The sequence below is a fragment of the Coenobita brevimanus genome, chromosome 60 (assembly GCF_032717465.1).
Source record: "Coenobita brevimanus isolate Jiangsu-jjx chromosome 60, ASM3271746v2, whole genome shotgun sequence".
Taxonomy (NCBI): domain Eukaryota; kingdom Metazoa; phylum Arthropoda; class Malacostraca; order Decapoda; family Coenobitidae; genus Coenobita; species Coenobita brevimanus.
This window is the reverse complement of record NC_137013.1, coordinates 25,781,558-25,793,573: the sequence shown is the minus strand read 5'-3', so window position 1 is coordinate 25,793,573 and position 12,016 is coordinate 25,781,558. Positions and strand designations below refer to the sequence as shown.

The 12,016-nt window shown below is 44.3% G+C and overlaps 1 protein-coding gene across 1 annotated transcript; it reads right to left on the bottom strand.

The window, feature by feature from the left end:
* Nucleotides 1-5,867: 5,867 nt before the first annotated feature.
* On the bottom strand, nt 5,868-6,371 carry LOC145403331 (uncharacterized). The gene has a single exon (XM_080275123.1). It carries the CDS (start codon nt 6,369-6,371, stop codon nt 5,868-5,870), a length of 504 nt encoding a protein of 167 aa, XP_080131249.1.
* Nucleotides 6,372-12,016: the final 5,645 nt, after the last annotated feature.

Genomic DNA, 12,016 nt, shown 5'->3' with positions numbered 1-12,016 from the left:
TGGATCTTGAATTTGGCTCTCTTTTTGTATTGATTTTTTTCTCTTGGATGGAACTGTTTTGCGGGCTCAGCCTTTGGTTCCTTCTTCCTTGCATTAAAAAAAAAAAACTCCACAAGCCCCCCAGCCCTCCATGTCAATAATTTACTGATTACCAACATAATTTACATTTACGATATGTCAATTCCAGCTAGACATATTACACATATTTACCTTGAGGGATGCCCCGGTGAACTTTGACAGGGTGTTCACCAAAAAGTGATAGAGATCACCATTTCTGAGATCTGGTTTCGGTCCCCAGTACTTGAAACGGGTGAATTTCTCCCTAGGTATGGTGTAAGCGTCCAGCCCAAAACACTTTATCTTGTTCCTGTACAGATCTTGGTGGCGTTAATCCAGATTTCTTATTATATCAGACAGTTCAGTCTCTGACAGTCCTGTCAGGACAGCCATTACTGTGAGGAGTTTGCCGTCCAATATGGAGTCACAAACAAAACTACGTGATTTCTGTGATGTTACTGGAAAAGGCCTATAGCTAGGTTAGTTCATCGGGTAGTGAAACTAAATTCGAATCGGGGTTCACTCAGGCATACAGTGTTATCTCTAAGCCCAACTCGAATCACCTGAAGTTGTAGTTACAGTGTATCACCACACGAAACACGGAGGGGTTGGCTAGCGAGCTACCACTTCTATTATGAGTGACTGTACAGGTGTGTATGGACATGTGTGGTATACTGTATATGTATGTTTGTGTATATATGTATGTGACTAATATGATGGGTATATGTGTGTGTGTGTGTGTGTGTGTGTGTGTGTGTGTGTGTGTGTGTATACGTGTGTATATGGATACACATGTATACACACACACATATGTATACCGGTATATGTATGTATACATGTGTGTATGTGTGTGCATGTATGTGTGTGTTTGTATATGTGCGTATGCATGTATGTATATATGTATGTGTGTGTATGTATATGTATGCGTATGTATATGCATGCAGTTCCAAGACCACCTGTGCTGTGCAGATTTGCTCATTTTACTCTCCACACGGGGTGGTAATGATACAGCATTACACCCTTCGGCACGCAAGCTCTCTCTCTCTCTCTCTCTCTCTCTCTCTCTCTCTCTCTCTCTCTCCCCAGTATAGTCTTGCCGCCTCCAGACCATTTTGCTCAAAGATCCTTCGTCCTTACGGGCTGATGAAGCCTGAATCTAACCCCTCCAGTTCGGAAAGTCTCTCCTGACTGAATAAAATCGTCTGAAGTTACCAAGAATAACTGAGAGAGAGAGAGAGAGAGAGAGAGAGAGAGAGAGAGAGAGTTGTAATAAGGAACTGTATGCTCGAAAGGTACAGGGGATAGTGAGAGAGAGAGAGAGAGAGAGAGAGAGAGAGAGAGAGAGAGAGAGAGAGAGAGAGAGTTGTAATAAGGAACTGTATGCTCGAAAGGTACAGGGGATAGTGAGAGAGAGAGAGAGAGAGAGAGAGAGAGAGAGAGAGAGAGAGAGAGAGAGAGAGAGAGTTGTGATAACGAAAGAGAGAACAACGGAATAGAGCATCTCCCTCTGATGAGAGCTAGAAATGATCTGATCTGCCTCACTGCCTGCCCTGGGAATCAGTACAGGTCAGCAAAATTTAGAGATGCCACATCTCTCAGACATAGTGAGATATGTACATGAGTAGGTGTGAGTTACAGCTCTACCATGCACATCATACATCTCAGTAAGGCAGTATTAATTGCATATGGCGTATTAACGCATATATATTTCCCCAAGTCTTAGATATATGCAGAATTTATTTCATTCTCTCACCCACCTTTACTCTCCCTGTGTACGTCTGAAAATGCTAGTGTTAGCATGTCTGGCCTCTCATCTCTCTCCCACACCATACTCACAGTGAAGCTGTATTTGGTTATTCATCTCACCACTACAATACATATTCTTTAATTATGAATAAACATCCCTGTATATAATATGTAAAAAATAGTGTGAGACTTTCACTGTGGAAGTGATCCCAGAACCAGAACATTGCTCGGCCACACCTTTCCGACATCCCTGTCGACATTGTAGTCCTAACTACTGTGTAGCCTAACCAGTGTGTAGGGTAGCTAATTACTCAGGCAGATCCACTTGTAATCCGCAAGAACGGACCTGTGGTTTTAGTGGGTTTCCCCCTTTTACGCCTTTCAGATAATAGCCTGGAACACAAACACAGGACAAGACCACAAGAAGTAGAAGACCAACGCAGGGACCAAAATAGGAAGGAGAAAGATATGAAGGAAGATGGGACAGTACATATGGTTTTAAATTAGTCTTGTTCAGATAAGTAACAAATTCCAGTCCGTTTAACACATGAGAGAGTATGTTCACATTCAACAAAGAAACTTTGAATGAAGGTAGAAAGGGTCGTAACTGGGACAAGAAGTTCATCAACAAAGCTCTGTCCTATCACCGACTCTCTTCCTTTTATTCATCAATGACCTTCTAAGCTGTACATCTAACCCTGTCCACTTGTACGCTGACGATTCCATCCTTCACCTTTCCATCCGGTTCCTGCAACGTCCATCTCAGCAGTTACTTCAACAGGCAAGGGATGGGGCTATGGCAAGCCTAATGTCTGACTTGGCTTATATCTCTGACTGGGGTAAAAATAATCTTACTGTTTTTAATGCATCAAAAACTCAGTTTTTACACCCATCAACCCGACATAATCTTCCACAGGAGTATCCACTAATGCTTAACAATATCCAGCTCAAGCCTGCATCATCTTTGAATATGCTTGGGGTTTCATTCACTCGGGACTTAACTTGGAAAGATCATATTGCATCTCTTGTAAAATCTGCTTCCAAGAGATTAGGTGTGCTAAGCCGACTCTGTACCTTCTTTACACCTGCACAGTTGTTGACTTTATACACAGGCTTTATTCGCCCCTGTGTAGAGTACAACTCTCATGTGTGGGGAGGCTCCCCACATACAGCACTTCTCAATAGGGTGGAGTCAAAGGCTTTTCGTCTCATCAACTCTCCTTCTCTTACTGGCTCCCTTCAACCTCTGTCTCTTCGTCGCACTGTTGCACTTTATCTCTTTTCTATCGCTACTTCAATGGTCGCTGCTCCTCTGAACTGCCTGCTTGCATCCCTCCACCTCTACGACGGGCGTGCAGCACCCGTCTAGCAACAGACTCTCATCCCTTTTCTGTCCAACTTTCTAATGCAAGAGTTAACCATTATTCCTAATCCATCATTTATGCAACAGGTCAACTTTGGAAGTGTCTCCCTCTGTATTTCCTACTTCCTATGATCTCCAGTCTTTCAAACACAGTGTGTCCATGCATCTCAAACTAAACTGATCTTGAATTTGGCTCTCTTTTGAATTGTTTTTGTTTTTTTCTTGAAGGGAACGGTTTGTGGGCTCCTGGCCTTTGATTCCTTCTTTCTTGCATAAAAGAAAGTAGAATTACCATCTCTTTACTGTGCAGCTCCCCAAAATCGGGAGCAAAATAATATCCGACTACCTTAAGGAACTGGGGTTGTGATACACCCATCAGTGTTACATCCTCTGTCACAGGAAAAAAGAAATACTGTTTTGCATGTACATGAGCATGGAAAACTGATTTCAGCTGAATGGATTGGAAAGTGCAACGGTGCAGTGTAAAGGAAGTGTTCGTGTCCAATAAGGCCACCTTACACTCCTTTACCTCTGACGGTGTAAGACAAAATGGAAAGCGGGACATACATGGAGATCGAGAAAGGAAGCCTTACATTTGTCAAACTCATCCACAGTCGTTTCTACTATATACCTTTTGTTTTCAGACACAACTAACACTTCTGTACCCTCCTTCAAAATGACAAGTGTGTTGTTAGTAGTGGCAAAAGGGAAAGGAATGAACTGCCATGCACGGTATGTTATAGCATTCCTCATAGGTCTCCAATAGTGGATATAATACTCCAGCTGATTTATACCAAAAAGTGGCGTAAGTCCATGCTTCACCATAGCTACGTCAAGAGCATTACTTAAAGCATGAGTAGGAAGCAATAAAATATTTACCCTATTCAAACTTTCATCGACTAAGCCATCCACCATATTGGCTGCATGCACCTCAAAAGCGATGACTGACTCATCAAGAGCATGTAGGTACTCAGCAATTAACACCAAGTTAGTTAGGGTTGGTAGCTTAGTTTGGATATTGTTCACAATTCCTATGAGATGGTTGGTAGTCACAATTATCTCATTAGTCTTGTCAGTGAACTCACCTAGTTGTTCATATGTGTGTACGATTAGCCTATTATTTGCCTTAGCTACCGATGCCAAATCATGCATCTGTCTGCCCAATTGCACTACGTCCTTGTCTAGCGCTGTACCAAAGAGCTTTTGAGACAGGATACCTAAAAAGTCCAAAAGTCCTCTCTTAGTACATGCATGGACATGCTGGGAAAGATCAGAATCTGCATTAGGTAAAGTGACATGCAATTCAGTAAGCTTGTCTGAGAGCCTATCTATATGTTCAGTCTGAAGCTCAACTAATCCATGTAAGGCATGTTTGAAAGCTTCACTGTTCAAGTCCATCAGCTGCTGTTTCAGGTCAGGTGACTACCCTATTTCCATTAGCAGCTGTTTTAAGTCGTGTGACTTCCCCATCTCCAACACTTGGTGTTTTAGGTAAAACAATCCCTCAAAAGCATCTCTAACAGTGTCTGGAGCTCGAAGATAGTCATCCATTGGGTAGTGCACACAGAGGGCATCCTCTACCACCACGACTTCTCCTAGTGGGCTCTTCAGTGCTCCTGGCATCAGTGCAGTCGTGTCCGTGTCCGTTGTCGTTCCATAGGTCCACCCCAAGCAATGCGAGAGGAGTACAAGCCACATCCACATTTCTGCAAGAGAAGATACTCCCTTAATCGCCCTTGCTGTGGGATCGTAGCTTGCTGTGAGACTCTTGGATAGGGACAGGTATACTGTAGATGACGACACAGACTGCGACGTAGACAGAGGGGACAACATATCAGACGATTGGTTAGTTAGTCCTAGCTCTTGACTTACTGGCTTGATCCTGTCAGTATGTGCTACCTCCTGAGTTCCACTCGCATCATTTCTTATTCTATAGGTAGGTTCATGCACTCTTTCCATAACTGTACATGGCCCATGGAACTTAGGGTTGAGCTTGGAAGTTCTTTCAGGTTTCTGGACCATCATCTTCTGCCCTACGTCCAATGTCTTTTCTTGGCTACCTTTTATGTTGTTTCACCATCATCTCTGCTCTGGAGGTTTTTAATCTTTTCCATACTTCACTATGTATGGGTTGAAATTTTGCAAGTTGGACCGTGTTGTAATCCTCGGGATTGTACACTGGAGTAGGAGGTCCAGCTAGCAAATCGTAGGGCAACACGTTCTCTTCTCCATACAGGATGTTATGAGGAGATTTCCCTGTTGACGAATTGTCTGAGGAGTTTATGGTAGCTGCTACATGTGGTAACCAGTCTTGCCAGTCATTCTCCATCGAGATGATCACTGGTCTCAGGACTTCCAATATCTTCCTGTTTATCCTCTCCACAAGGCCATTACTCTTGGGACTATAAGGCGTAACAAAGACTTGCTTTACCCCATACGTACGGCAGATTTCCTGCAACACCTGGTTACGAAGTTCACTGCTATTATCGCTGAGCAGTACCTTGCGTGCAGGATATGGACAAATCACTGAGGTTACAAAAGCATGCACCATCTCCTCTGCAGTTTTCGTCTGTAAAGGTGCAAAAACAGTGAATCATGAAAAATGGTCCACTGCCACCAATACATAGTTTGAGCCTTGATGACTTCTTGGCAATGCCAATAGATCAAAGGAGACTGTATCCCAAGGTTTTTCCAGTAGGGGTTACTCCAGGATGGGAGTTGGAGGTCCAGTTGTTCCTCGTAGTTCCAAGCACTTGACACGTTGACTGATGTGGGCTTCTATGTCCTTCCTCATGGTCGGCCAATAGTACTTTCTTGCCTCATGTATGCATCTGTTGCGTCCAGGATGACCCACTTGAGGTACATCATGAACCAACTGTAACACGGCTTGCAGTAGAGTAGTGGGAACAACCAACTGATACGCAGTGCACTTCCCTGGTGGTTTCCAATAGAAGAGACCTTGTTGAAGGTGGAAGTGAGTCATTGGTACCGGAAGTTCAGGTAGACAAGTCTTGTCGCCAGACTTCAAGGAATAGTTGACTTGAGACCACATCGCATCCTTATGTTGTTCTGCTTTTGCTGTGTCCGGGGAATACCCAGCTAGAGGGATACCCTCAGATATGGCAGCAGCAATATCTCTACTCAGCACGTCATCAACAACATTTTGATGGCCCGGTAAATATCTGACCTCTGGGTCAAACTCCATTACCTTGCCATACCATTGTGCGACCTTAACGTGCAGGTTCTTCCCTTTGAACAATTCGGAAATGCCCTAACGCCCACATGACTGCTATTTCTCCAAATGTGTCGCCAAGTAATTCTTTTCTGGGGGTCTTAGTGCCCTTCTGGCATTCGCAATGGTGTGTGTTTTGCCTTGCTCATCCTTCTGGTGTAACACCGCTCCCAGATTCGAACCTGAGGCACAGGTAAAAAGGTTGAATATAATAGGGAAATGCTAACACAGGTGCTTCAGTCATAGATTTCTTGAGGTCATTGAAACTTTTCTCTTCCGATGATCCCCACTTCCATACTGCATCCTTCTTGAGTAGCACCGTTAATGGTGATGTGATAGCAGCATATCTGTAGACAAAGCTCCTATAGAAGCCAGTGACCCCTAGAAACGAGTGAACGTCATCCTTGGACTTGGGTATAGGGAAGTTTAACATGATAGTAACCTTATCCAGAAGAGCCTAAATGCCATCACCGTCGACTAAGTGCCCCCAAAATCTAACATATGATTTCAGGAACTCACACGTTAACAGCATGATTTTCAGACCCGCGGACCTTAAGGTTTGCATCACTCATTTTAACTTATAAAAGTGAGTGTCCATGTCCTTGCTCACAATTATTAAGTCATCTATGCCAAGACGTCCTGCTCTAACATGTCACTAAACAACTGATTTATCATCCTGTGAAATGTCAAAGGAGCATTACTCAATTCAAAAGGCATCCAGAGAAATTCAAAGTCCCCATGGTGAGTGCTAAAGGCAGTGATGGAACGAGACTCTTTGGTCAGTTCCACCTGCCAATACCCTGATGCTAGATCCAGGCAGGTGAAAACGGTATTTCCCTTACCCAGGGACTGTAGTAAGTCTCTGAGATGCAGAATCGGGAAACGATTCAGTACGGTTACCTTGCTCACTTGCCAGAAATCCACAACAGGTCTCACACCAGCATCCTTTTTAGGCACCAGAAAGAGTTGTGCATTCCAAGGTGAGGAAGAAGGCTGAATGACTCCATCATGAAACATCTTTTCAACTTCCTCTTCCACTGCTTTCCTTTGGCTGTGCGGTGGATGGAATGCAGGCACATATATCAGATTTCTGCCAGGGCACAAACCAATAAGATGTTTCACCTTACCAGTCCTACCCAGCGGTTCTCCTGGAAGTGCCACTACATCAGAGAATTGTTTAAGAAGTGCTAGCAATTGCGCTTTATGGTTAACATTGTCTGTTACCTTCATGTATTGTCCTAGCAAACTTCCTGTCCCTAGACGTGTAGGTTCCAACTGAGTCATTGTTTGCGATGTAACTACTGAAGAGATCACCGGTACATCATCGACTTCCCTTAGGGGGGCATCATAGCATATCAAGTCGCCTACATAATAACCATCTCTGAGCTTAACTGCGCCACCACTCACATTTGCGATGAAAAGGGGCGTCTTCTGGTCTTGTCTGACACTGCTCAGGGTGGATCCCAGCGACAATGCCTTATGTTTTATGGTCTCTGATAAGCATGCCACATCAGTTCCCACCGACACATCAGGTACTCGGACAGGAATTTTGCAGACAGTCCGACCAGGCAAGTGGTGATTACCACTCACTGTAGCCTCGACCTGCTTCCAGCCCATACCCTCCATTTCGTGTTCATCTGGTGATTCCCTTGACACTTCACCTGTTGGGGTAACAACTGGTTGAATGGCTCCTTGTTGGACGCCACTATCTCCAGCTTTGGTTGCTGAGGGATTAAGGCCCACAAACTCCTTCCCATTAAAGGAAATGGAATGTCTCTGAGAGTGTATAATCACATTATACTCCTCCATGGACTCAAGGCCTAATAACCCATCAACTGGCAGAGGGAAGTCCTCAACCACATAGAATGAAGCATGTAATGCGGGAGATCGTTTATCTGCCCTCAGTGTCAACAGTACCTGGCTTACGATCTTCATTTTCCTCCCTATCACACCCGTCAAAATCCATCGGGTGCTGATAACGTCCAATGTGCATGAGGCATCATATGTCTTAATCTTTCTAGCACTTTACTAGAAATAATGTTTGGACATGCCCAGGTCTCAACTATCAAAGACACCTGGCCCCTCCCTATAATCCAAGGAATTGACAATAAATCCACCATTTTTTATAGCTGCCACACATGCATTGGTGTACTGTACAACCTTTTGGGTTATTTCTGCGTGCGGTTCTGAGCTTCCCCCGAATTCGCCCTATTACTTAGTTGTTCCCTATTGGCAATGACAATGGGGCAATAGTCCGAGGAATGAGGACACTGCCCATGTATGACACACCACTTTTGTGCCCCTGACTTTGTGGCTTTGGCTTGGTTATGCTGTGGTGGGCTGGTTTGGCTGCTTTTTGCCTGACTGCTTTTACCAGAAGTACTAGACCCAGACTTGGCAGTTCTGTTAGTCTTGGCTGCCTGGTATGCTGCCTTTTTAGCCTCCCAACACTGACCAGCCTTATGGCACACAGTACACAAGTTACCAGCAGGGTTTTGTTTCTCTGTTTCGATGGCTTAGTTCTTCCGCCCTCTTTTCTGCCTTCGCTTTTAGCTTGAATTCCAAGTCATGAAGGGCTATTTCAGGAGGTCTTTTTGCCTGCCTAAGCACTCTATCTCGCCTAGCAGAGGCCAAACAAAGCAAGTACTGGAGGTACTCTAGAAGACGAGCTACATTCTCATAAGACAATCCCCCAGATATGTCTCCCCATCCTGAAGTTACCAAAGCTTTGCTAGCTTCTGCATAACACCTACCTGCCTTTGCGTGAGCTTGGCCTTCAGTACAATTTGGATACTGCTGTGTCCTGTTTACCAATCTGAACACCCAAGCGTCTGACACAGCAGTCGCTTTCGAATGTATTTATCAGGGCTTCCTTAAACCTCTCATATTCCTGAGCAGTAGGTCCGGTTTGAAAAACAGAGACTTCAAGGATTTCAGCTACCTGGGAATTTGGCTTAATATGGGCTTTAACATGCCAAATTTTCTCCCCATCGCTAGCAAGCTTCAGTCTATGTATCTTAGCCTCACAGTCTCTTAGGAACCTATGTGTCATAGTCATCTTCCCCAGTAAACTGCATAGTCGGTTGTGCTGTAGGCAACACCACTGCAGTGCTTCCACCGCTACCACCAAATAATGTTCCTGCGGCTTTAGTCTCTGCTGCCACAGTGCCGCCAAGATTGGTGGTGATCAGCTCGTGAAACAGGAGCAAGGTAGAGTTCAGATTAATCAGGAAAAAAAAAAAACTAGAGCAGGGGTGTTTCTCCCTCTTTATTAAGCCACAGAAAGAGAAAGAGAAAGAGAACAATGGAATAGAGCATCTCCCTCTGACAAGAGCTAAAAGTGATCTGATGTGCCTCATTGCCCACCCTGGGAAACAGTACAGGTCAACAAAATTTAGAGATGTTCTCTCAGACATAGTGAGATATGTGCATGAGTATGTGTGAGTTATAACTCTACCATGCACATCATACATCTCAGTAAGGCAGTATTAATTGCATATGGCGTATTAAAGCATATATATTTCCCCGAGTCTTAGATATATGCAGAATTTATTTCATTCTCTCACCCTCCTTTACTCTTCCTGTGTACGTCTGAAAATGCTAGTCTTAGCATGTCTGGCCTCTCATCTCTCTCCCACACCATACTCACAGTGAAGTTGTATTTGGTTATTCATCTCACCACTACAATACATATTCTTTAATTATGAATAAACATCCCTGTATATAATATGTAAAAAATAGTGTGAGAATTCGTTGTGGAAGTGATCACAGAACCAGAACCAGAACGAGAGAGAGAGAGAGAGAGAGAGAGAGAGTTGTGATAATGAATGATATGGTTGAAAGGTACGTACCACGGAAGATAGATAGATAGATAGATAGATAGAGAGAGAGAGAGAGAGAGAGACAGACAGACAGACAGACAGACAGACAGACAGACAGAGACTGTGATAAAGAGTGATACGGTTGAACGTACTGAGAGAGAGAGAGACAGACAGGCAGACAGACAGACAGACAGAGGCTGTGATAAAGAGTGGTATGGTTGAAAGTACCGAGAGAGAGAGAGAGAGAGAGAGAGAGAGAGAGAGAGAGAGAGAGAGAGAGAGAGTTGTGATAATGAATGGTATGGTCGAAAGGTGCCACGAAAGAGAGAGAGACACACACACACACACACACACACAGAGACAGACAGACAGACAAAGACAGACAGACAGACAGACAGAGACTGTAATAAAGAGTGGTATGGTTGAAAGTACTGAGAGAGAGAGAGAGAGAGAGAGAGAGAGAGAGAGAGAGAGAGAAAGAGAGAGAGAGAGCTGTGTTAAGGATTGATCGAAAGGTAATGTAGAGACAGACAGACAGACAGAGAGCTGTGGTAAGGAATGGTCGAAAGGTACCGTAGAGAGAGAGAGAGAGAGAGAGAGAGAGAGAGATTAAAGTTCCATGGATGGGAAGGGAGTCAATTTCTCTTCAGCTGTGGCGTGAAGCACTTGTTCTCTGGCGACATTTATATTTTTTACAAACCACATTTTAATATTCTATATGTAATTTCAGTTAGAGTGAACCCGGTGTACTACTGGTTGAAATGGCAAGGTGTATTAAATGAGTATAATTTACAAACATATACATAAATACAAAGTCGGGCATTAGGGTTTAAATTTGAGTACTCGTTTATATGCATCTATAATATATACTTAAGCTTATGTACACGTGTTTACAATTATAGTGCCAGCCGACGTTATACGCGTTTCACCTTAACTTGGTCCAGATTTTCGTTGTTTTGGAGCTTAATTCACATAGCTCAGTGGCAAAAAAAGGCAACGGCTCTATAACCTTTCCACTACATTTCTTCGTGACTAGTTTCGTATTCTATTTCTAATCTCAGTACAGTTCGGCACAGAAGAGATTAGAATTGTAGGCCATATTAAGCCCCTGTCACACACAAACGACTCAAGGGCCGACTGCGGAGCAACTCATGGTCGTAACGCATTTTTTCATCGATCGTCCCTTGATTTGCTAACAAAGCCCAGACTCTTTAGGGCGCTCATGAGCCGCTGGGACAACTCGTTGGGCCTCACGATTTGCCAAAAGTCGTGTCACAGTTGCGTCACAATCGGGAGTGTCGTACGTCGGTGGTGAAGCAGTCTTAGCTCAATCGGATGCGTCGTGATGCTGTAGTTGCGTGTTGTGATGCTGTCACTGACAAAAAAACATTATGACTGCGTGTCCCTCATCAACTGACTAGACACAGGAGAGGTCCATGTTGATGCACTGGGTGTCATTGGTGGTCTACGTGTGATGCTCCACCCCACAATGGGTGTCACTGGTGGTCTACGTGTGATGCTCCACCCCACACTGGGTGTCATTGGTGGATCAGGTGTGATGCCCCATCCCATGGGTCAGTCGTGGGGGGATCGGAGGGTGTCACGGGTGGTTGGGGTGCATTCCCCAAATGCATCACGCAGGCGTCTTGCAGTCGTGTGACGGTCGTGGATGACAAAAAATCATTAAATTTCAAATTTCAAGACATAGCTCCGTCACCTCGCGGTCGCCTCGTGATCTTGTGGCATTCTTGAGGACGTCACTACCGGTCGTGAGGCAGTCCTGATGCGGTAATTAGG

Coding starts and splice junctions, on each gene's coding strand:
- LOC145403331 (XM_080275123.1), bottom strand. CDS start 6,371: ATGGAGTTTGACCCAGAGGTCAGATATTTACCGGGCCATCAAAATGTT.